The sequence below is a fragment of the Pelecanus crispus genome, chromosome 11 (assembly GCF_030463565.1).
Source record: "Pelecanus crispus isolate bPelCri1 chromosome 11, bPelCri1.pri, whole genome shotgun sequence".
In the NCBI taxonomy this organism is placed as follows: domain Eukaryota; kingdom Metazoa; phylum Chordata; class Aves; order Pelecaniformes; family Pelecanidae; genus Pelecanus; species Pelecanus crispus.
Genome location: NC_134653.1, coordinates 32695285 through 32719220, shown reverse-complemented (window position 1 = coordinate 32719220; position 23936 = coordinate 32695285). Strand labels below are relative to the sequence as shown.

At 53.4% G+C, this 23936-nt stretch overlaps 1 protein-coding gene across 3 annotated transcripts; it reads left to right on the top strand.

Annotated features, from left to right (window-relative positions):
- Positions 1–8630: 8630 nt before the first annotated feature.
- ABCB9 (ATP binding cassette subfamily B member 9) lies at positions 8631–23052 on the top strand. Of its 3 annotated transcripts, XM_075718131.1 has the most exons (11): positions 8631–9243; positions 9612–9726; positions 10231–10361; positions 11696–11901; positions 12860–13057; positions 14694–14822; positions 16209–16397; positions 16969–17142; positions 18545–18704; positions 19624–19760; positions 20952–23052. In XM_075718131.1, exons 1-11 carry the CDS (start codon positions 8631–8633, stop codon positions 21288–21290), a joined length of 2391 nt encoding a protein of 796 aa, XP_075574246.1. In that variant the 3' UTR covers positions 21291–23052. The 3 variants fall into 3 exon arrangements, with proteins under 3 accessions (XP_075574246.1, XP_075574247.1, XP_075574248.1); XM_075718132.1 differs by lacking the exon at positions 14694–14822; XM_075718133.1 differs by lacking the exon at positions 16209–16397.
- Positions 23053–23936: the final 884 nt, after the last annotated feature.

Sequence of the window (23936 nt, the reverse complement as noted above, 5' to 3'; positions counted from 1 at the left end):
CCTACAGGAAAGATGGGGAGAATCTTTTTAACAAGGCCTGTTGTGACAGGACAAGGAATAACGGATTTAAACTAAAGAAGAATAGATTTAGACTAGACATAAGAAAGAAATTTTTTACAATGAGGGTGGTCAAGCACTGGAACAGGTTGCCCAGAGAGGCAGTGGAGGCCCCATCCCTGGCAACATTCAAGGCCAGGTTGGACGGGGCTCTGAGCAACCTGATCTGGTTAAAGCTGTCCCTGCTCACTGCAGGGGGGTTGGGCTGGATGACCTCTAAAGGTCCCTTCCAACCCAAAGCATTCTATGATTCTATGACCAAGTAGCTGAAATGACTGAGCGAGTGTCATTTTCGATAAACATCTCGTGTTTGCAGGGGGCTGTCTCTACTACGTGGGACCCAAGAAGGAGGAAAAGCGCGAGGTGATCGTGGATCCTGAACGGAGGCGGCAAGTCTTTCTGGAAAGCCATTTCACCGAAATCGGGAACCATCTAGGCCAGAAAAAGACCGTGCACCGGATTCAGAGCCGGTACTACTGGCTGGGGATTGTGAAGGATGTCGTGGACTGGGTAAGTTGAGAGCATTGACCGTGTCGATGACACGAGTATTTCCCAGGACATTCAGGCCACAGTCCCAAGTGAGCAGCTAGAAGAGCCCTGATGCAGGGGTGATGTCGTTTCTAGTGCCTGTTGCTTTGAAGCCACGCACTAAGTAACTCTGCAGGTGAAACTGTTGGAACATCCCAAGACAGCTGGATAGATTCGATGTCTTTCCCCCAAGCATCAGGAAACCTGCACAGGTAGGCCTCCTCACGCAGGGCAGTTTTAGCCAGTGTGGGAAGGTGGGATTGTTTCAGACGACTGTTGCTGGGTTTAGCTTTGAGCAGGTGAGATTCCTGCCAGAGCTGCCCAGTTCCGTAAACTATTGTAACAGGAGGAGCTCAGTGTTTCCGCTGGCTCTCCTCGGCTGCTTTGCTTCACCTGTTTTATTGCCGAAAGTTCCCTGCAGCAGGGCTCTGCAACAGTATGGTTTGAAAAAGTGTGGTTGTGTTGCATGGTCTGAGCAGCCCGTGCTCCTCCAGCTCTGCCAGCATCCTAGGGCTGATGATTTTTCTATCTGGCAGTAGAAGTTTAAAGTACAATAATATTTGCCTAAGAACAGGGTCAGAAATGTCTTAGCTATAGGCCACGTTGAGAAGATTGGTAATTGTGTCAGAGAAAGCTGTCAGGTGAGTTTTGTGAAAGGTGAGCTGCATCGGCCTGTTGTGTTTTGTCCTCTTTTTCTTGCGTTCCACTATTTTGGTTGGGTAGAAGGAAGCTGCTCAGACATGCTGTCCCTTTCGTCCCTTCATAACTTGTCCAGTCTGAATCTGACAGAATTTGTCAGTGTATTTTAAAGCCCTTTGGTAATACGGCTTTTCCCTTTCCAGATCAAAATGTGTGAAACGTGCCAGAACGCAGAGCACAACAAGAATGTATTGCGGAAAGCAAGGCCCGTCAAAGTGGAATCACCCTGGGAAGTGCTGGGATTAGACATTCATGGTGAGTGTTTGTGGCTGACAGGCAGGCTTTTCAAGGCTTCCACGCCAGCCGTCAGGAAGCGTGGCAGACTTACGGCCGCGTGTGAGTTAAAGCTGCCTGCATCTGCGGTGAGGAGGTGCCAAGGAGGCCGCAGCAGCCTACCAGGGCGCAACCTAATGCATGTGACTGGCTCGGCTCCCTCTGCACACACAATGGGAGTTGTGGGCGTGCGTTACTTCCCAGAATTGAGACTGCGATGGGTGTATTTTTGCTGACAGAGGTCACAGAAATGTACTGGCCAAATGACATTGCAGAAGAGAGTTGTGGTCATTTTTGCAGTGATTGTTTTGCTGGGCTGGGTTTCTAACTTTCCTCATTTGGGTGATATTACGGCATCGCATTGATTTTTCTTGATGCTTGCTTATGCAGGACCTTTTCCTGAGACGAGCCAGAGCAGTACACATGTCCTCATTGTCACTGACTACTTCACTAAGTGGGTTGAGGCTGCTCCTCTGCAGAAGAAAGATCCCTTGTCAGTGGCTAAAGCCCTAGCTACAGTTTTCTACAGGTGGGCTCTTCTGTTGTTTGTTATATTGCACCTCTGCCATAAAATGGGGCACGCTGGGATGTGTGTTGCAAAAAGTACTGTGGTTCTCTGCAAGAGCAGGGGCTCTCCCTTCTACAGGAGAGGCCATGCAGCACCTCTCAGTTGCTCTTTACAAAGTCCTTGGGAAGAGGCTGTTCTCCTCTTGTTATCGGGGAGGGGAGAAAGAGGCAGAGGTGGTTCTCCGAGTAGCTCCAAGGCCAAGAGAACTGGTGCCCCAGTTCTCTGCAGAAGTTTTAAAACCATTCCCTGATCCCTCCTAGAAAATGTTTATTTTGCACTGACGTGGGGCCTGTCACCACATGACGTTGTCCTTGTGGAAAAATGCATGTGGCTGGTAGAGATTTGCATTCAGAGCAAGAAACTTTGCTTGTTTCTCCTGCTGCCTTATCATTCGAAAGCAAACAGGCTTGGCTGTTTTGGAACAGATGGAGGCAGCAGACCGCTCTCTGCTCTTGGGGAGGTGAGGTCATGCCAGCCTCTTTAGCACCAGCTCCACTGGAAGGTCTCTGTGCCTTTTGTATCCCGTTTCACATGGGGGCTGAACTTCTCTGGCTCTGCCCTGCAGCTGATGGAGTAAAACCAGTTGTGTGTCTGCTTTTTTTTTTTTTTCAGGTTTGGAGCATCCAAGAACATTTACGCCAGTCAGCCATGGGACTTCTGTGAGGAGGTAGGTCAGGTGCTGGATGGTTCAGGGAGAACCAATGCGATCTTGAACAGGTTTTTTTGGGCAGTGAGTCCCAAAGGCAGAGCTGCAGCGTGCCATCTAGGAGGCGCAAGGAGCTGATGCTGCCTTCTCCCTGCCCCAGCCCTGTTGCCAGCAGTAGATTATTTGCCAGTGCTTTCACTCTGTTTGGGATTTAAGGTTGTGTGGTTCTGTGGTACAAGTCCTCCAGCCACACTGCGGCCTTTCTGCTCAGGAGGAAAAGTCCTGTGAGATGATGTCCATGAGATTCCTGCCCTACCCTGAGATTAACCGAGCTTCCCAGTGCTGTGGATAGCCTCAAGCACAGGAACAGTCATTGCAAAAGATTTTGTCAGGCTCTAACTTTTCTGGGGAGCTTTTTCTGCTGAGCAGCATCCCCTGGCATGGGGACAGTGCCGTCTTGTGCCGTGGAGGCTGCTAGCTGCTGTGGTGCAAACCCGCCTTGTCCCGTGGGCATGACCCCCTGCCTTTGCAGGTGAGCCGGCATTTATGCGAGCGCTGGAACATCTCACAGATCCTCACCCCCGCAGACCCTGCAGACTGCACAGGCCTGGACGACCGCAGCGCCGAGGTGCTCAAAGCCTCCATCTGCAATGTGGTGAACGAGAAGCCCAGTGAATGGGACACCAACCTCGACCCTGTGCTCTTTGATTTCCGCACCTCAGTCAACTCCGTCACGAAGTACACCCCCTTCTTCCTCATGTTCAACAGATACGTGTGCCTGTCGTCTGAGGTAACTTCTTGACAGAGGAGAGTCTTGTAGGAGGTTTGCCACTGGCACAGTTACAGGGTAACGCCCAAATATCTGTACCTTGCAGGTGGATTTTGTCAAGGACTCTAAAGAGCAGGGGGCTAGCTCTGGTAAGGCAGACAGCCTCCCGCCATTCACAGCCGCGGTTCAGGAGCAGCAGAATGCGGTGAAAGAAATTGTAAGTCTTGCAGTGCCTTGAAATCATTTTGCAGCTAAGCTTCCCCCCAGGGTCCCTTGCACCAGGCTGTGCAAGAGCTGCACAGAAGGGCTTTGTCCATACAAGGATCACGCCACAGCATGCGCCTGCTCAGGCACTCAGGGAGAGCCCCTGGCCCCATCTGTCCAGAAATGCCATCTCAGAGGAGTCCTTTGCCTGCGGGCTCTCTCCTGTCACCAAGCATAGCAGGTAGCTGGTGGGCTCGAGCGTGGCAGGGAGGCCACGTGTCTGGCTGGGAAGGAGCGAGGCAGATGCCAGTTAAGCACTGCCTGAGACTCCACAGTCCTGGCCTGAGAGGAGAGGTGGACGCTGGCACCTCGATGCGTGCCAAGGGCAGCAGAAGCAGAGCCAGACCCTCTGAGCTGGCACTATTTGGTGCTGTGGGGAAGCTGGTGGTGTTGCTCAGAGCTGGGTGATGAAATACGAGGGACTGGCTTACCCCATCAAGGCTAATGAGGGCTGTGTTCCAGCCTGCCCAGCACTCTGCCTTGTAATCTGCATCTCAAATCAGCCAAGGGAGTCTGTCCGTAGGCAGGGACAAAAAGCCTTTAGGGACACGCTGTGTAATTAAGAATGTTAAAAGTAACCCTGCCCCAAAATGGGAGGAGAGAAACTGGGGAGGCTGGGGCTACCAGGAAGACTAGTGGCCCAGTGGGCAGAGAGCTCGGTTTAGGGAGCAAGGCCAGCGTTCAGTTCCCGACTGTCTCTAATGTGCTGGGTGACCTTAGGCGACTCAGTTTGTCTCTCCATTTCCTCACTTGAAAAATGACCTCAGTGTCCCCTGTAAAGTGCTTGGCGATCTGTGTGCCAAAAAATAATAGACAAGGCTCAAGTGCTTTGTTTGCTCAGTCATTTCTTAGACTCTGACAGGGTTATGTGGTCCTCCCTGGTCCCAGCTGGACTGTGATTCTTCTTGCCAGAGAATAGCAGCGGTAAAACAGGTCAGGAGGGAGGAGGCTTGGGAACATGTGGGATCTGTTCCCAGCTGATCCCTTTGACAGCTCAGCCTCGCTAGCTCGGATTCCCCTTTTGTGAAATGGAGATGTACATCGTGGCACGGGACAGCAAGAGCTCTGTCTAGGGAACGCCGAAGCATCCTCCCCTGTCCGTAAGGGCACTTCTGGTGTCCCGGTCACTGACGCTTCCCTGCAGATGGGCCAGGACTGGGGCTGTAATTAACAGGAGGTGATAAAAGCTTCCTTTGGCTCTGCGTTACTCCAGCCTAGATCCCTTTCTGCCCTCTACTGATGGAGAACTAACGGCTCCTCTGAGCACTGCCATGAAATCACAATTTCTTAATGTAAGGTCTCCTGCTAGTTTGGGGTTGGTGAGAATAAGGCTGGAAAGGCCTTGCTTAGTTCCCTCCCTTGCTCCAGGGTGCAGGCAGCTGTGCCAGCACTGGCTGGCACAGCCTTGGCTTGCCGAGCTGAGCTCTGCACGCTGCAGCGCCGGCTCTCGCTCACCGAGCTCGCGCGAGACGGGCGCGAGTTGATTTTTAAGCGGCGTCTTGAGGCCCAAGCCAAGCAATCTGCTTTACAGGTGATCGCCAACATGACCACAGCCTACAAGCGGGAGCGGAAGAGTGTGAAAAGGAAAAGTCGGGGCCTGCCCTCTCTTGCTTTCAAAGTGGAAGACAACGTGTTTGGGAGCAGCGCTGCCAGCTCCCTGAAGAAGCTGAAGAAGGGCCAGTTTGTGTCGTTTCAGATCGAGACGGTCCTGCCGCCTGAGCAGAGTATGTCTGGTGTGAAGAAAACCAGTTAGCCTCTGGGGCTTTTCTGGGGGTCCCGCGGGGCCGGGGACAGTAGCATGAACTGTCCCTGAGGTTTGTGGCCCAGCTGCATGGGTGTCCAGGGTGCAGACGTGCCTGCTCTGTCCTGGGGAGAAAGGAGGGGGAAGATTCAGGCAAGGGTGTCTGTTCAGTCCCTTCCCGTTCCAGATTTGCCCTTGGACCATCCCTCTGACCGAGGGCAGTGGCAGCGTCCTCACGAGAGACTCGGTCTTGCCAAAAAAGCTCCACCTTGACTATGGTGTGGAAACTGCCCTTTTGGGAGTAGTGGCATCAAAGCCCGGGCAGTGATCTGGGTGCAGATGAGAAGGGAACCAGAAACTACACCCGGCTTAGCCACGTTGCAGTTTGTTTCCTACAGCTTAAAACTGTCGTCCCCACTGTCCGCCTGAACCGGGAAGAGTCACGCCAGGTCTGACTGCATTCCCGGTGGATGTGGGAACAGCGTGAAGTGAGCTTTTTTTAGTTTTAAGCACTAATTAGCAGAAATAAAATTGATAATAGAACATGATATTTTTATTTTTGGTTATCCAGGCAGAGAAAAATGAATTTTTCCTTTGTTAACATCACCATTCTATTCTCTCCAGAAATGGAGCGAATGCCAGGAATCCTGTCATCTGTTCCTGTGCTGGCGAGGGCTACAGGGGTGTTTTTAAGTCCAGCACTCCAAAAATATAGGGAAACTTTGCCATAGTGACACCGGCCAGCCCTTCTGTCACCTGTATAGCCCAGCTGGATGCACAGATGCTGGCCGGGGAAGAGCCTGAGCACTGCCATCCCTCCGGAGCTGGCACGGGGACTTGAAGGGGAAAAATAATTTATAAGCTGCATTTCTCAAAACCGGATTCCTCTCTGCGTTAGGGGTTAATTTAAAACCCTGTTGAAGCTCTATTTAGGGGTTAACTTAAAAACGGTGTTGAGCCCTTGTCCTGGTTGCTTTTAAAGCCAACTCGTGTGTTGTATTTTCCCCTCCTCTGCTGCAGAAATTAAATAAAACCAGTGAAAGAGGATAAAAATTTTTAAAAATTAAAATTTATTTTTGGAAAAAAAAAAACCTTTCTGAGGTGGGGAGAGCCCTGGGGGTGCCCTTGCTGCTTCGGGGCAGGGTTGAGGCAGGGCGGTAGCGGGGGGCCGGTTCCCCGCCGGTGCCGGTGCCGGTGCCGGTCCCCGCTGCCGCCGTGCCCGGTTAAGGCGCGGGCGGGGCCGGGGCCGCGCCGCAGCGAGGGGGCGTGGCGAGGAGGGGGGCGTGGCGAGGAGGGGGCGTGGTTACAGCGGAGGCCACGCCCCCTGCCGACCTTGCTCCCGGGACGCGCCGCCGCCGCTGCCGGGTCGGGCCGGGAGGGACCGGGCGGGACCGGGCTGCTCCCCCGCCGCTGCCACCGCCGCCACCGGTAAGAGCCCGTCCGGGCGGGTCGGGACTGCGTTGCCCTTGCGCTGCGAAGTGGGAAGCCGTGTGTTACCTCCACACACACCCACCCCTGCTATGGCGGGCACGGCCCTTCCCGGGCGTCTCCCCCGGGAGGAGCATCTCGTACCGGGGGCGGCAGGGATGAGGCTGGGGACCTTCGGCAGCTCCAGCTTTGTAGCTGGGGACACCTTTGCAGGTGGCAGGGAGATGCGGTGGCGGCCGCCTCCTCCTCTTTTTCCTCTTCTCCTCCTCCTTCTCTTTCTCCTTCTCCTTCTCCACCGGGCCGGATCCGCGCAGCTTTGCAGCGGATGGCAGCAGCGAGCACCCTGGGAAGCGTGTCCAGCTCCTCCCTGACACTGCTGTTCTGGTTTGCCTCCATCCCTCCTTCCCCACCCACCCCATAAACCCCCGTTCTTCCCCAGATTGCAGCTTCTGCCTCATTTTCCTCCACTTTTTGGCTTTTTATCTCACCTGCCCGACCACCGAGCCGCTCTCAGCCAAGGGTGCTGCTTAGCTGGTGCCGAGGGCTGCCCTTTTCCCTGTGGTTTGCTTTCGGGCGGCTGCGGCGGCGGCTGCGGTCAGACAGGCCAGAGCGTGGCCGACGTACGGCATCCTTTGTGCCGTGCCTTCCGCACCGTGCACCGTCACGAGCTGCTTGGCCGGCACAAATCTGAGGATCGGGTACCTCCCGCGTGCCGATGCACAGCACCTCTGGGCACGGCGCAGGAGCAGGTGAGCAGCTCGCTCACCCTTTAAAGGAAGTCAAGCTTTTCACCCTTTTCTGCGTCAATTCAGGTCCAGCCCCACCATTGCTGCTGCCGGTCAGACCCACGGGTGACAGCGAAGGCGGCATCCCGCCCTGGAGCTTCCCGCTCCCACAGGATGAGGCTGTGGATTTCTAACCCCCTTTTAATTTCCTTTGGGGATTTTTGTCGTGTCGCTGAATTGTGCAGCGGCTTTAGTGGGTTACCCCAAATTAATATTCCAGGGGGTTGAGGACAGCAAGGCGTGACAGGCTGCTGTTCCTATAATTTATTCTTTTTTTGATGAAGGGAATCTGTTACAAAGCCGAGCTGCTCTCCCTTCTGCTTTTGTATGGTTTTGATTGAGTGCTCAGTTTCAGTTTTGTCCTGGGAAAGGTGGGGAGGGACTCTCAGATCACAAATGTCTGCGTTTAACATCTACATGGCCCCGTAGCCCAGGACACGTGGACTGCACGGATGTCCCAGCATCGCCCAGCTGCTGGGGACCTTGTGGCCCTGCAGCTGCCACAGCAAGCGGGGACGAAGTTTCCCACCGAGACGTGCAGATTTCTGCTGTGGGATTCAGGATGGGTGCAGGCCTCTGGGAGGGAAGTTTGTCTTCATTTGTGCTTCTCATTCTACAAAATGTCTTGGAGCGTATGCAGCAGGGGAGGGGAGGAAGGGGTAGATAGCGGTGTCTGGGGTCAGGATGGGCTGATGGGGAGCTGGCATGGTTGTCCCCCCATCCCGCTTCCCTTTCCCTACCGCCTCCCCAGAGCGAATAACAACCCTGTCCCCTTCTTCTCACCCTGCAGCAGAGGCCAACATGACTACAACCTCCCTGTTCTAGGGCTGCCCCGCCCGCCTCGGTGACGCCCCCCCAGCCCGGCGACGAGGATGCGCGCCTGGAAGGCGGTGGCCAGCACGCTGGCGTTCAGCGGGGCCGATGTGGTGGTCACCACGCTGCTCTACGCCCACGGCCGGGGCGGCCGGGATGTCCTGCAGGACCTGTGGCACTTCAACATCTTTAACTCGCTGCTGGACATCTGGGGGGGCTGCCTCTACCGCAGCTGCGTGCTGCTGGGGGCCACCATCGGGGTGGCCACCAACACAGCCTATGGCCCCCGGCGCCTCAGGGCATCGCGGACCTTCATCGCCGTTGTCTGCCTCCTCATGGGCATCTACATGATGGTGAAGCTGCTGCTCTACTCGGAGGTGCGGAGGACCATCAGGGACCCCTGGTTCTGGGGGCTCTTTGCTTGGACCTACATGGCGCTGGCGGCCACCTTCGGGCTGTGGCAGCTGCTGGCCTGCGTCACCTCCTCCCGCGAGGCGCTGGGGCCCAGCTCCGAGTCCCGTGCCGAGGCAGAGGAGAGCTGTGACGGCAGCGCCCCACGGGACAAGCGGGAGGAGGCAGCGGGTCCCACCATCCATAAGCTGCTGTCCTACACCAAGCCGGATGCCTTCTTCCTGGGCATTGCCTCCTTCTTCCTCCTCATGGCCGCGCTGGGTGAGTGAAGGGACCGGGGGGGCCAGCGTGTGCTCCCATCCTCACTGGGAGGGAAAGAGCCATCGTGGGGGGGGACTTGGCAGCACCCCAGGCTTACTTTTTTGGGTGTGCTGGGTGGCATGTCCTGCACGGGCTGGGTGAAAAATGCAATGGGGCAGAAAAAATGCAACAGGGGATGAAATACACTGGGAAATGAAACATCTGTATGTGTCACTAAGGGCTGTGCCTCCTGAGACACCTCATGCAACGGCCAAGTATCTCCATGTTGGGGATGGGGTTGTCCACGGGCCGTCACAGTTGGAAATGCAAGTCCTGTGCCGATGCCGTGCGGTGGGGCTGAAACCCCATGTCCTGTGCTTGTCTGGCAGGAGAGACCTTGTTGCCCTACTACACGGGGCTGGCCATCGATGGCATCGTGGTGCAGAAGAGCATGGACCGCTTCTCCACGGCAGTGCTGGTCATGTCGCTGCTCGCCATAGGAAGGTAATCGCAGGGGCTGGTTTTGGCCCTGACGAAGAGGAATTTGGGGTTTTCCCGCAGGAGCTCATGGTGGCAGTGATGGGCATGGGCTGTCTCACCTGCAGCTGCTCCGCCGGGTCCCTGCCAGACCCCAGGGATGCACTTTTGATTTCTCTGTGCCGTTGCGGTGCAGAGAGGCTGTGGTGGCAGTCACGAGGCCGTTACGTAGCCCTCCATGTCCGTCTGCTGGTGGTGGGGGAGCGGGAGCAGACACAGGGGACGGGCTCCCCGGGGAACACTGGCACTCTGTCCCCTCCCAAAGCTTGTTACTACCAGGGTTAAAACCAGCCATCACCATGCTGATAGTGCCCAGAGGAGGCGTGGGCTGGATTAGCCATCGCTTCCCAGGGTGGAAAGTGCTACCAGCACGGCATTGCCCAAGCCCTTGGCCCGGGCGTCGGGGTGTTTGTGTTGCTGAGGAGCGGGTTTCGTGTCCATTGGTCTATAACGTTTCTTATCTGCAATTAGCTCATTTGCCGCAGGTATCCGGGGCGGCGTTTTTACGCTCATATTTGCAAGACTGAACATTCGCCTTCGCAACCGCCTCTTCAGGTCGCTGGTGTCTCAGGAGATGAGTTTCTTTGATGAGAATCGCACAGGTTGGTTCCTCTTTCCCCCAGATGTGCTCTAACCCCTCTATCCCATCCTGGTATTTTTTTCCCCCTTGGTTTGCCCTACCAGCACATAGCAGATTGGGGGCAGCTAGAGATGGCACCCAAATGCTTGTGTTCAGGAAGAGTGGCGGAAAGCTCTTCCCTTTTGGGTGCCTCCCACCATGGAGTTGGGACAGGATTGCCCAGCACCCTGGGGATGTCCCATTGCCACCGATCAGCCTGACATCCAGCAGCCCCGAGGCTGACGTGTTCATCTCCGGTAGTCCCCGACACACCTACTTTCCTTCTCCCGTACCTCCCATCAGTGCCTGCTGGTCGGCCGCTCTCCAGCTCTGCTCTGGGCATGGGGAACCTCAGATGTGTGAAGCTTGCTGGGCATGCTTGTGGCTTTCCCTGCTTGCCATTCAGTCATGTCCTGGTCCGTGCCACTCTGGTGTGGTCCCAGCCCGCTGTAACTTTTCCCACATTTAATTTTTTCTCGGTGATATTTTTAGTTTTGAGGCTGTTGCCATATTTAGCAATCGCTGCATGGTGCCCTGGTAGCTGAGGACACCGGAGATGTTATTGTAAGTGGGATACGGGTAACCCAGGACTAACACTTACACAAAAGCTTGGGAGTTCAGGTGGACTCAAACACGGGCCACCTATTTGGGAATTCAGTGTGATGTTTGCTGGCTGTAACATTCAGTTCCACCAAAGGACACCACAGGAGCTTTCCCCCTTGGTAGCTAGTCCCACATCCTCAGGGTCACTTCGGTCGGCTCCAGGCTGCGGGGCACATGGCTAAACCCAAACAGCCCTCTCCGAAGCCACCTTGTGCTCCTCCACAGGGCGTGCTGTGCCTGGCCCTGGCTGGTCCTGCCAGGATGGCAGGGAAAGGTACCAGCAGTGCCTGGCAAGCTCCTGGAGGGCTCCTGGCATCATTTAGAAATTAACTCAGGGCTGGGTTGACAGCTCTCATACCTCCATGCCCACTGCCTGTCTGCATGCCCACAGGGTGCCCTCCGGTGTAGAGTGCTGCCACAGTCCCCTTTGCTGTCCTGCAGCCACCCTTGGTGACCCAGGGATGTAGCTCATGCCTTCAGATGCATTTCATGTCCCTCGTGCATGCAGCAATCCAAGCTCCTCTGTTTTGCTTCACATCCACAACAATGGAGAGTCACCCCCCTTCCATGCCTCCCTTCAGACCCCCAGCGAGGGGTGGGTTGAAAGGGGAGCTCCGTTTGGCTCCTGGCATGGGACACAGGATGCGTCTAGGCAGTGACCTGCTGTGGTGACATGTCCTTGCTCTCCCCTTCCCCAACCCCTCGTTGCTGCAGGGGACATCATCTCCCGCCTGACATCGGACACGACCATCGTGAGTGACCTGGTCTCCCAGAACATCAACATCTTCCTGCGCAACGTGGTGAAGGCCACGGGGGTGATCTTCTTCATGTTCAGCCTCTCCTGGAAGCTCTCGCTCGTCACCTTCATGGGCTTCCCCATCATCATGCTGGTGTCTGATGTCTATGGGAAGTACTACAAGGTAGGCAGGAGAAGCTGGCATGGCTGTGGTGTGCCGTAATGCTGGGCTCTTCCCCTCATGAAGCCATTGTGGAGATTGTGGATGGCCTTGGAGCCAGTGGGACTGATGCTCAGGTGCTTTGCTGCCAGCAATGGGGGCAGGAAGGCAGCATTGAACCTGTGTGGGCAGACAAGCATAGCCTTGGCTCTTACCTTGCTTCATGCTCAGGAGTGGAAGCATCTCAGGTCTGACAAGAGAGGTAGCTTGGCCACGGGATGTTGTGTATGTGCCTGCCTGTCCTCGTGCAATCTGTCCTCTCCTCTCCCTTTGGAGTGACTCGGGTGGGGGTTAAAGCCAGTGCTGAGCTCCCTCCCTCCGCCTGGGGCTAGCATGGGCCAAGGGCCTTCCCCTGTGGCTAATACCGTGTCCCATGGACCATGTGAGTCCTGCACTGCTGATCCCCATGTCAGTTACTGGAGCTTTCCATTGTGCCGGGGACATGGCGTGCATGGGTGCTGCCAAAGTGGGGTCCTTGGGTGCTGCCTCCCCTGGCCACAGCTCCTCCTGTGGATCAGGCGCTCATGGGAGGAGTGGAGCTGCCTTCGGTCTCCAGACCTTTCCCTGACTTGGAAGCTCCTGGAAGGGCTCCTGGGCCAGGCTGACCCTGTCCCATCAGGGCACTGGGAGCAGCGGCTCTGCCGCAGGCTTCCCAAGTGGCCCTGAGCACAGCACTTCACCTCCTGCAGCCCAGGTCCCTTCCTCAGAGACAGCACAACATCCATTCCCCTCCTGGCACAGTGGCCCAGGCTGTCCTGAGGTGTGGGATATATCCTCAGCTCAGCCTTGTTGCCCAAGGCCTTGGAAAATGTCACCGTGCCTTCTTTTCCTGAGCCCAGCAGGGCCCGGGGCATGCAGGGAGAGGTGCCATGGGCAGCCTGGCACCCACTGAGCCCCCTCTGCCTCCCCCCGCTCCCCGCAGAAGCTCTCCAAGGATGTGCAGAACGCCCTGGCCAAGGCCAACAACACCGCTGAGGAGACCATCTCCGCCATGAAGACCGTCCGCAGTTTTGCCAACGAGGAGGCGGAGGCGAACGTGTACTGGCAGAAGCTGCAGCAGGTGTACAAACTCAACAAGCGGGAGGCCATGGCTTACACCTACTACGTCTGGTCCAGCGGGGTAGGTGGCCAGCGCCAAGGCTTCCCCCTGAGGGGCTGGGGACGGGCAGGGGACATTCCTTCGGATCCCAAAACACACATGGCATGATGTGCATGCGTCTCCTCTGCTTCCAGCTTTGCGTGGCAAGCCCAGCCTTGATGTCCGCTGCCTGTAATCCCCTGTCTCTTAAGGGTTTGGGTTTTTTTCCACTCATCAAAAAATATATTCCGTTCCCCCTTAGGGCAGCGCTGCATCGTGCCACTGAACGGTCTGTTTTCTCTTGCAAATAAGAATATAATTGATAACTGCTCAAGGTCGTGGAAAACCCTGTGTTTCTGTGTTGCTGCATTGCGTGCCTGTGCCAGCTCATCTCCGGGGCTCCGGCTGGGAAGCAGCCACGGCGTTGGTTGAGCTTCTGCTCAGAAACAGATTTTCTGTGTGTGGGTGGTAGCAGGGGGAGGCTGCTGGGGTTTGGGGTGTTTTTTGGCTTTTTTTTTTTTTTTCTTCAAAATGCTTTTTCATCATTCAAGACCAGATGGTTTGGGACTTCTCCTGCCTTGGCTGATAACGAAGGCTGTGCAAAACCTTCACGTGAGGCTGCCCGTATCTCCGCGCATTCAAGGATCTAAGTAGGCTCTGGTGAAGGGTTTGCGAGTTATGGTGCACTCGTGCAGCCGTGGCAGGCTTTATGGCTTCCCAAGTCTGGAAGCAAAATCAGAGCATTTTTAGCGTCATTCCTGAGCTCCAAGGTGAAGCTGGAGCGTGAACTGGGTCAGCACAGACCCTGCTGAGTCAAAGGCAGCAAAAACCCTCAAAAACTGCTCCTGTGGGGCTCACATAGAAAGAAGCTGATGGATTTAGCACAGCCCTGGTAGAGTCTTTCTCAGAGGGAACACCGGATCTTAAGGTCAGATCGTGGCAGAGCAATAAAGGAGGAATTTTTTCCCCCAGTATTTTTGTCTGTGTGAATTTACAGCCTGTCCCACAAACATCGCACAGAGCACCATCGCTTTTCTGAGCACCCAGGCAGTGTGGACAAAACTGGCTGATTAAGGGCAGGGGCTGGTATTTGTCACATTGGAGCTGATCTGTCTCCTTTCTAGAGTGGGTGGTACCCCCCCCACTGATTTCAGCAAGAGCTGAGGTTATGCTTCACGGACTTGTACACGCAAGGAGGATTTTTTGCATTAACTCTTGGCTTGATTTTTCTGTTCTAAATTGAAATGTGTCACATTCATATAACAGAAAGTTTATTTTAGTGGTGAGGTGACTGCATGCGTTGGATAAGTTGAGTGTAGATTATTATGCTTGAGGACCTTAGTCCAAGAGAGAAGTTCATGAGACACTTTTTTTGCATCATGAGACACAATTTATTTCAGATAAATTCTCCCTCCTTGGCTGTTGCCCCTCTGGATTTCTGTTTTGTTGAAAGATCTCAGCCCAGTGCCTTAAAATCAGCCCATGTACTTGAGTTGTTTTTCCCTTCTCATATCCACGCTCACTGCTAGGGCTGTCAGCTGTGCACTGTCAGAGATGCTCAGTTTGGGGCTCAAAGAATAAATGTCAGCACATGTATTGTGGGCTGTTGTGTGAGTAATTACAAACGCACCAAAATGCAGTTGTCCTTGCTGATTTTGGGGTGTTTTCTTGCTTTCAGCTGACCCTCCTGGTCGTCCAGGTCAGCATCCTTTACTACGGTGGGCACCTCGTGATCTCAGGGCAAATGACAAGCGGAAACCTGATATCCTTCATCATTTATGAGTTCGTCTTAGGAGACTGCATGGAGGTGAGTCTGGTTTATCCCTCTGGGCTACCGCGTATCCAGATGATATTTGTCTTCTAGAAGGTCCCAGGGCAGTCACAGGGCTAGAGCCAGCGTTGACTTCCCTGCAACGCATTTCTTTGGCACTGTGGCTTCGCCCAGCAGTGGGCTGATTCTCCCCTCTACTCCCTGCTCCCCTCCTGCTGTGGCCTTGCAACCTGAACATGCCCAAAGCAGCTCATCCCCCGATAAGGCAATTGGGACCAAAGTGGTCAGGCTGGCCCCACTGAAGCGCAGAGTCCTGGCTGCCTCTCAGGCACATTTCCTGGCATGATTACAAAGCTGCCTGTTAAATTTCAGGCTTCATTAAAAACTTAATTATATTACTTTTTTTTCTTTTTTTTTTTTTTTCCCCTGAAATAGGCTGCAAGCTGCTGCGTTGGCAGCACATTAGCAAGATGGGATTGTGGGTGGGATGGTAGAGCCCACCCAGGGCTGCCTTCCCCTTGCAAAGGCATAAGCTTGGCTAATTGAGGCAGAAATGATCAAGTCGAGGTTTCCTCACAGCCAAGCGTGGTTTCGGCAGCACTTCAGCCTTTGCACAGCAGCAGAGCAAAGCTGGAGGCAGCATGCCCAGCTCTCACCATCTGTTCGGATGACTGCAGGCTCCAGTGGTGTTTCCAGGCTGTGGTTTTGGTGTGGGCTGGGTTTGGTTTGGGTTCTTTTTTTTTTTTTTTTCCCTCCTGATGGGAGGGGCAGTTGCAGTACAAGCTGTTTTGCAGCTCTGGCCTTAATATTGAAAAGAGCCAACGTGACAGGGGGGTTATTCCAGTGAAGCCAGTGTCAGCATGCAGCGGTTGTAGTTGGGAAAGCACAATGGTAAATCCACTAGGACCGTATCCTGGCAGGGAACAGCCATATCAGCTGCCAAACGGTTGTCTAGAAAGGTGCAGCCTGAAGCTGCTCTGCATTTGAGACATGCGTGTTAGGGAACGAGCCAGCTGCCCTCGGGAGCTCGTGTGATGTGCTGCTGTACACGGACTCTGTTCAACCATTGGGTTGAGGAGCTGCTGGTCTTGAGCAAAGAGAGATAGGTGGAGGATTCTGGTGGAAGTTTGGGTCATGTATCTCCTGGCGCATGTCTTCTCTTCCCAGTCCATCTGTTTCGTTCTTCTGCTCCCCTCTGGGTCTACCCGTGCACAAACCACTTTAGATGCCCTTTCCCTGGATATGTCCATAGATCCCCTCTGTACACGGCATGCAGGGAAAAGCTTTCTCTTTCTGTGTCTGATGACTGTAGTTAATGTCAGATGATAGACTTGGAAACGCTTCAGTCGTTCTCCTTACAAGTCGCACCGATTGCCTTTTCCATCACATGGGAGGGTCTCACCATTGCCTCTTCCCTTCCAGTCCGTTGGCTCCGTCTACAGCGGCCTGATGCAGGGAGTGGGAGCTGCTGAGAAGGTGTTCGAGTTCATTGACCGCAAGCCAACAATGATGAATGATGGGTCCCTGGCCCCAGACCATGTGGATGGGAAGGTGGAGTTCAGAAACGTGACGTTTTCCTACCGCACTCGCTCTGCAACGCAGGTCCTCCAGGTGAGCCCCGTGGGTGCAGAGCACTCCCTGCCACGAGGCATCACGCGCTGCTTTTCCATCGCAGCAATAACCGATCCCCGGCCTGCCGGAAATGTCAGCTGCACTTTTGGAGATGTGTAAGGGCACGCTCAATGGCATGCTGGAAAACAGATTATAAGGAACAGCAGGTGTTTAGGGCCAGCCTTCCTTACAAGGAATGAGATTTATTAATAAAACCCTTGTTCCCCACTCAGGCATTAAACACGTCAGCATGGTACAGGGCTTTGTGCCAAGCTGTCTTCAGACTGTTTCCATGGGAGAGGGGCTGGGGTCATGGCCGGGGGAAGCAGCAAAAAAATTAGTTTGCTTTGCAGTTTTTAGAGGTCCTGCTACATCAGCAGGCAAATTGGAAGCAATTTTGGAGGCTTCTTGCTTCCTCAGAGCCAGGAGAGATGGCTGAGGTGGCACATCACCAAGATGGAGGGTCACCGTGGCCAGATTTTGGCTACCTTTCTTGCACAGTGCCCAAGCCACTGCCCCAGAACCCTGGGAAAAGCCAGGACCTGAGCATGCTCTCCCATCCATGTTGCAGAATGTGTCCTTCACCCTGCACCCCGGCAAAGTGACGGCACTGGTGGGTCCTTCGGGGAGTGGGAAGAGCTCCTGTGTCAACATCCTGGAGAACTTCTACCCTCTGCAAGACGGGGAGGTGCTGCTGGATGGGCGTCCCATTAACATGTACGATCACAAGTACCTGCACTCAGTGGTACGAGCGACTGATACGTGTATTTTAGTTATCGCCTGCTGTGATCAGAGGGGATGGATGGTAGTGTTGCATGTTACTTTGGATTTGATCTTGCAACTCCTGAAATGTCCAGAAAGCTGGAGGCTGGAGGTGGTCCAGGAAATGAATTCAGATAATTTGTGGGGGCAGAAGGGGAAGGAATGGAGAGTGGTTTCACGGGGAGGGGGAAGTCTTCCGAAAACAGAACACGAAACATGTTTTGTTTTGTATTTTTTGGCCAACACAGTAGAAATATGTTTTTGGTTGTTGGATTAATTATCGTCTAAATTGGGTTTGGAAAAAAGTGTTTTACATTCCTCCAGCACTTTCTACGTTAAGATCTTAAAGTAATTCTCAGCTAATGGGGAATTAAACCTCTTGGGATCCTGGCAGCAGCTGGAGCACTGGAGGGGCTGGGTGGTTTGCCTAGGAGAGGGGTCGAGGCCCCTCAGCTCTCATCCTTGTGTCAGCACAGATCAGCCTTCATCTCCTCTGCAAGTAACTGCCTTCTTTGTTTGCCCCCAGAGCGAATGGCCTCACCAGTCAGCAGGAAAACCTGAAAACAATTGATCAGAGACAGGCTGGAAAGCCAAAGTCAGTGTGACTAATTTACATTCCCTGCCCGTACTGAGTGAAAATTAAAAGACAAGCAAGGCTTTCAGTTTAGAAAGCCTGGAGTGGTGTTAGGAGCATGGGGAGAAGTCAATTAAAATATGACCATGTCCTGCTGGCTCTCTTCATGCCCAGTTCTGACCAATAATTTGGAGGGTTCAATTTATTTCAATATTGAGTGTTTGACAAAGCAGGCTGAATGTGAGAGTGAGCAGCAACAGCTGTAAGGTAGGACAGGGAGGCTGTTGCTAAGCAATTAGGGAATTGCAGCAGCTATGTCTGTAACTTGCTAATTTTGGATTAAAAGATGCAGGAAGGTTCATTCACGTGGCCCAAGCATGATTACTGGCCTTGAACAGAAAATCAGTAAGACCCTGGCAGAGGATCTCTCCAGCCTCTCTTGTCCCAGCAACTGGTTTCCCATACTGGGAAAAGCAAACAGTGATGGGAATGACAGGTCTGGAGGAAAAATGCAGCAGGGTGTTGGAGCGGGAAGCCCATCCCAGATGCCAACATACCAGCATCGGTTTTCTTTCCTGCGAAACAGCTTCCCAGCAGACGATGCAAACTGGCCTGGGGCTGCCGCTGGCCACCCTGCCCTTAGCATCCTCACTGGAACCTCACATTGAGGCACTTCTGTATCTTGGTTTAATGGAGAGGCTCTGCCCGCTTGAGTCCTTACCCAGCAGGAACAAATGTCTATGATCTGAGACACTGGCTGGCGCGTCTTCTGCTCCCCACCACCTGCTCTTCCCTTTTTTTTTTTGTGCAGATCTCCCTGGTGAGTCAAGAGCCGGTGCTGTTCGCCCGCTCTATTGCAGATAATATTTCTTACGGCTTAACTTCAGCCTCCTTCGAGTCGGTTGTTCAGGCTGCCCAGAAGGCCAACGCACACACCTTCATCACGGAGTTACAAGATGGCTACCACACAGGTACCAAAATCCCTCCATTTGCACTTGAAAGCGTTTTGTTCCTAGGGAAGGCAGAACCTCTCCCCTCGGGTGGAAAGTCAGGCAGGTAGTGACGGACATGAGTCCGTGCCAGCTCGGAGGCACTGTAGAGGTGGTTACATGGGGAGGTGCAGCACCCTGGCTGCCTTTTGGGGTGACTGAGCTATCGCAGGATTTCTGAGCCCATACCGGGAGAGCGTTTCTGCTGCGGCTCTGTGGCGGCAGGGTGAGTGTCCCCCATCCCATCCGGACCAGTCTGGCTCCCGGTGCCTGGCAATGTTATGGAGATGCGGCATGGGTAGTCTCGCAGCTTTTCAGTGCAGCGATCAGAAGAAAAGCCCAGAACCCAAACAGTCAGCTGCGTGCTACCCTGCCTGCATAGGAAGAAAATAAACCTGTGATAAATGCACAATAATAAAAGCTGATGTGTTTGTGACAGTGGGACTTTGTGAGGAGGCAGGTCTGACTGACGATGGTTCGTGTTTCTGGGAGCCAGCAGAGAGGCCCCAGTTTCCCCGCACTGCTCCCTCGGTTGCACACCCTCCAGAGCCTGGCTTGCAGGGAGAGGTGGCAGCGATGCAGCTGCATGGGCCAGGGCAGGAGCGGGGCTCAGGGTTTGGGTGATCTCCCAGGCTCGGGGACTTCTCTCTGTCGTTTCTGTGAGCATCAGTGCCTCAGACCTTGGGACAACAGTGGAGAACTTGCTGCTGGAGGGAAGGGCTGCAGCTTTGGGGATGTTTAACTCATTTAAACTGCTCTGCCAAGCGAGCAGAAGCAGAAGCGTTTACCTGGTCTTTGCTTCAAACCATGACACCATCCTGATGCTGCTGGCTGGGAGCTGAACTTAAAGGCAGCTCTTGATTTTTATTTTGACCCTTTCCTTTCTCTCTTGACCCAACAGAGGTGGGTGAAAAAGGAGCCCAGCTGTCAGGTGGCCAGAAACAAAGAGTGGCAATTGCCAGGGCCTTGATCCGAACCCCCCCCATCCTAATCCTGGATGAAGCCACGAGCGCACTGGATGCGGAGAGTGAACATGCGGTGAGTAGGTGACTCAGGTGTTTGGGCCGAAGAGGCAATCTGGGTTTGGAGGAAAGACTGTAGCTTCAATTTCCAGCCTGTGGACAAGCTTGGTCTTGACATGGTGCAATCAGAGGTCTGGGTAAGACGCTAATTCTTGAGCAGGAATTTGCTTCCAACACTGCTGTAGCCACCACGAAGGGAATAATCACGTGCTCACAGCAGCCAGCGCCTGACAAACCTGATGAGATGGGGATCTCTGCCGATTTTTGAAATGTGGGAAGTGTTAATTAGCATACAGCAGCACTGTGCAGCCTTTTAGGACAGGATACGGAGGAAGACCTGAAAAAAACGGTACCACAGCAGGCAGAGTACGACTGCCTGAGCTAAAATCCCAGCTGAGGCACCAAAGAAACCATGCTGGCAGGAAAGGCCCTGAGCTTTCTGTGAATTGAGCTGGGTTTACCTGGCTGGGATGTGACAACCAAATGGCTCTATCAGTAGCAGTTTGGCCTCGCTGCTTTAATGACACGAGGGAAAGCTAGCTCAAGGTTGAGGTGTGAGGACACGTCTCCCGGTTGCGGAGGATGAGCGCTGCCAGCCCACGGTGTGGGGCAGAGCAAGCATCTGACCTTGGAGCAGCTCGGGGGCTTGCAGGTCCTCAGCCATGTGTGCGGTATCTGATGCCAGCCAGGGGCTGGTTTTGGCTAGCCGCGGTTGCCAGTGTGACATGTGGCCTGGTGGCCATCTGCCTGCCTTTAGACCTTAGTGCCACTGTCTCTTGGCTAGAAAACAACGCTCTCTTGCTTTGCCTCGATATGCCCAGGATATAGCCCCACTTTTCTGAGCAGCTGCATTTACCAGGTATTGGCTTCCTGCAGTCCATGCCAACACCACATGGCCTCCAAATTTGGGGCCCGGCTCTAACAAGAACCCAGCTTGCAGGATCAGACCTGGCAGTGCATGTGTGCATACCGCACCTGCGGGCTGGCTGGACTGAGACAGTCTTTTGGGCTGCACAGCGAGAGCCAGGAGCTGGGATGGACATGCCGGTGCTGGTAGCGCTGCAGGGAGTTTTGTGTCCTCCGTGTAGCCAGAGGAGAGCAAAGCTCCCATACAGCGGTTTCTTAACACAGACCACAAAGCTGCTGTTCTTCCTTCCAAAGCAGAGCCAGCGATGCTTGGGCACTAACGTCTTTTCCTCCTGTGCAGATTCAGCAGGCGATTTACGGCGACTTGCAGAACCACACGGTGCTTGTCATAGCTCACAGGCTGAGCACTGTGGAGAAGGCACACAACATCATTGTGCTGGACAAGGGCCGCGTGGTGCAGCAGGGCTCGCACAAGGAGCTGATGGAAGAAGGCGGCCTTTATTCCAAGCTGGTGCAGAGACAGATCCTGGGGCTGGAGGGGGGCGGCGCGGACAGTCGCCAACCCGCAGCCCGGGGGGATTCAGCGAAGGCGCCCGGCGGGCTGGAGGAAGAGTTCAGGATAGACCATTCCCTGCCGACCGTGGCACAGGACGATTACAACAACACGGCTCACAAGTGAGAGCGGCGAGGGCCGGCGCTCGAGACGCTTGCTGGGACGCCGAGACAGGAGGCGGCTTGCCGACGGGCTCGTGCGCTGCAGAACGACGCCCGTTTGCTCACCCCGCGCGCGTCACACACCCGTGCACACACAAACACACACTATAGAGCTTCCTGCATTACGGTCCGGCGGGCAGATGCCGGCTGGTTAAACAGGGAAACGGATTTATTCAAGGGAGTTGGGTCTTCAGCAATTCCCAGCGTTTCTACTGGGTTTCTTTTCTTACTACCAGTAATTCCTCTCAACTGGGACTTTTCTCCCATTGATATGCATGTGTAACTGCTATTAACTGTTATGGATGTTAAATGCATGCATGGAGGGGAAGATTGAAAACCCCTTCAGGAATTTCAGGGGGTGGCTTTTGTGGCTGGATAGAAAAACAGTGACTGTAAAACGAGGTCCTGCTCCCGCTATCAATCTATGGGGCCAATCCAAAGTCTGCTGAAGTCTGTAGGGAGCTCCCTTTGGCTTCGGTGAAAACTGGACCACTCTCGTGGGGCTGAACACCGGGAGAGTTTTGCACTGAGTGCCTGCAGGCTCAGGCTCGCAACCATTGCTGCTGAGCTTGTATCACGTAGTAACCATCCTTGCTGGAATGAGCCAGGGGACCGGGAGACAGATGATGCTTTCAGATTTGCTCTTGGTGCTTGGTGGGTGTTTGTTTTTAAGGATGAAAAGTTTTATCAGTTAGGTTTTGGGTTTGGGTTTTTTTGTTGTTGTTGTTTAGGTTTTTGGGTTTGGTGTGGTTTTGTTTGTTTTTTTTTTTAATATATTTGTGTGCACTGTGCTATGTCTGTCTGGCTCCAGCATCCACTGAAAATTGGTCTGTTATTTCAGAATTTTTTTAACTCACAACCCCGGTGCTGGTTTGAAAAAAAAAAAAAAACACTACTAAAGACAGACATAAAATACTAAAAGACAGCACTTTATAAATCCCACCAAAGCTTTGTTCAGCTTCAGGCCATGCTAGTGACTTCAGTGCATGGGAAATCTGTACAGTCACTTTCCTTGAAGTCCGACTTCAGCTGCCTGAACTTTAAAATGTGTTTCTTTGAATATTATTTATTAACTTATTTTTAGTATGAGGGATAGAAAGAAATACGTTGCTCCTAGCCCCTTTGGGTAATGGCTCTGGCTTAGTAGTGTTATCCTCCCATGGATTGGTGAAGAAACCTATGCAGCCAGGCAGGTGCTATTGAAAAATAGCATTTATATGGGGAAGATTTGACTTCAGACTGTGCGTAATTAAGAAATTATCTCAAGCACTTTAGCTCTTATGTTTTCCAATATTTGAATGCTGCTGTGGTTTACTTTTTGGCAGTTTTGCATTTTTGTTGTTGGCAATGTTGGGGGTTTTTTTTGTTGTTTTGTTTAGTGATGTTTTACAAACTCTTTAGTGTCCTTGAGGAGGGATGCTCAAAAAAATAAAATACTACCTCTGCCACTCAACATTGAGCCAATCTAGTGGGGGTGGTTTTTGCGTTCATGGTTTTCAAGGTAATGTTCGTCCAAGTGATGGCTGAATACAGCTGCACACTGCACATGTTCTGGCTCCCTTGTGGGGACTGACAGGCAGAACCTACAGAGAATTAGGTATGTAAAAGAATTCAGCATCTGATAATGTCTGCAAGCCATAGCAGTAGGTATAACCTGTTTAAGAACTTGTTTTCATCCCAGATCCCATCCGGTAGTCAGTCTTGCACGAAAGGGCAGGCAGTCTAACCCGTTCTCAAAGCACAGGGCTTTGTGACTGGAATCTTTTCAGCTGCTTGCTTGTGTGATATGATAAAAATCTGTGCCTCGGAAGAAGAGCTCTCTTTGTCTTATCTCCCTCCACTTAGGAAACCTCTTGTCATGCTCTGAACTCCTCAGTTCACCACTTCAGTAAATGGCCGGTACATTCCTGCTTGATGAAAATCTGCACTGTGGGTATGAAGAGGTTGGGGGTTCCACCCAGCGCCAGAGGGCAAGTGATAAATTCTGCATTTTTATCGGTACCTGTGAGCAAAATGTGGCCAGCAGTTCATAGAAGTGGAATTAATGTCTGCTTAATTGAAAAACTTGGGGGGGGGGGTGGGGGGGAAGGGTTACCTGGGAACTTGAGAAGCCGACTCACCCTGGGGAGTGCTGGTAGGACAATGCTCGTTAGTACAAGAGATGCCAGAAAAGAGAATTTGATCGTGTGTCTCTCCCGAGCAGTGCTGCAAAAAGGGGAATTGGAGGATACAATCAGATTAGTTTTATTGCAAAGACTACAGTGAATTTCAAGAAGGGAGCCCTGCTTCCCAAGCCTGTTGTGAAGATAAATAATCCCAGCGTTGTACTCCCAGCTCAGGTCCAAACAGCTTCAACTGAAATGGCACATTGGAAACGGCAGATTGGCTCTGCTGGTGGCACCAGTCCAAGCCGACAACAGGGCCCGACTTTGTTCATTGCCACAGGTGCTGAATTCTCTCTTTTTGCATCCAGATAACTCAAGGCTACTTTTCCACTGAGTCTTGCATCTCGTGGCTTGAACAAGTCCTTTCGTTGTGCCGTTGGTATGTGCCAAGTGGCTCTGCCTGTATGCTAAAGCCACGAGGGTTTTCTTGCAGCCTAGAAGCCTGG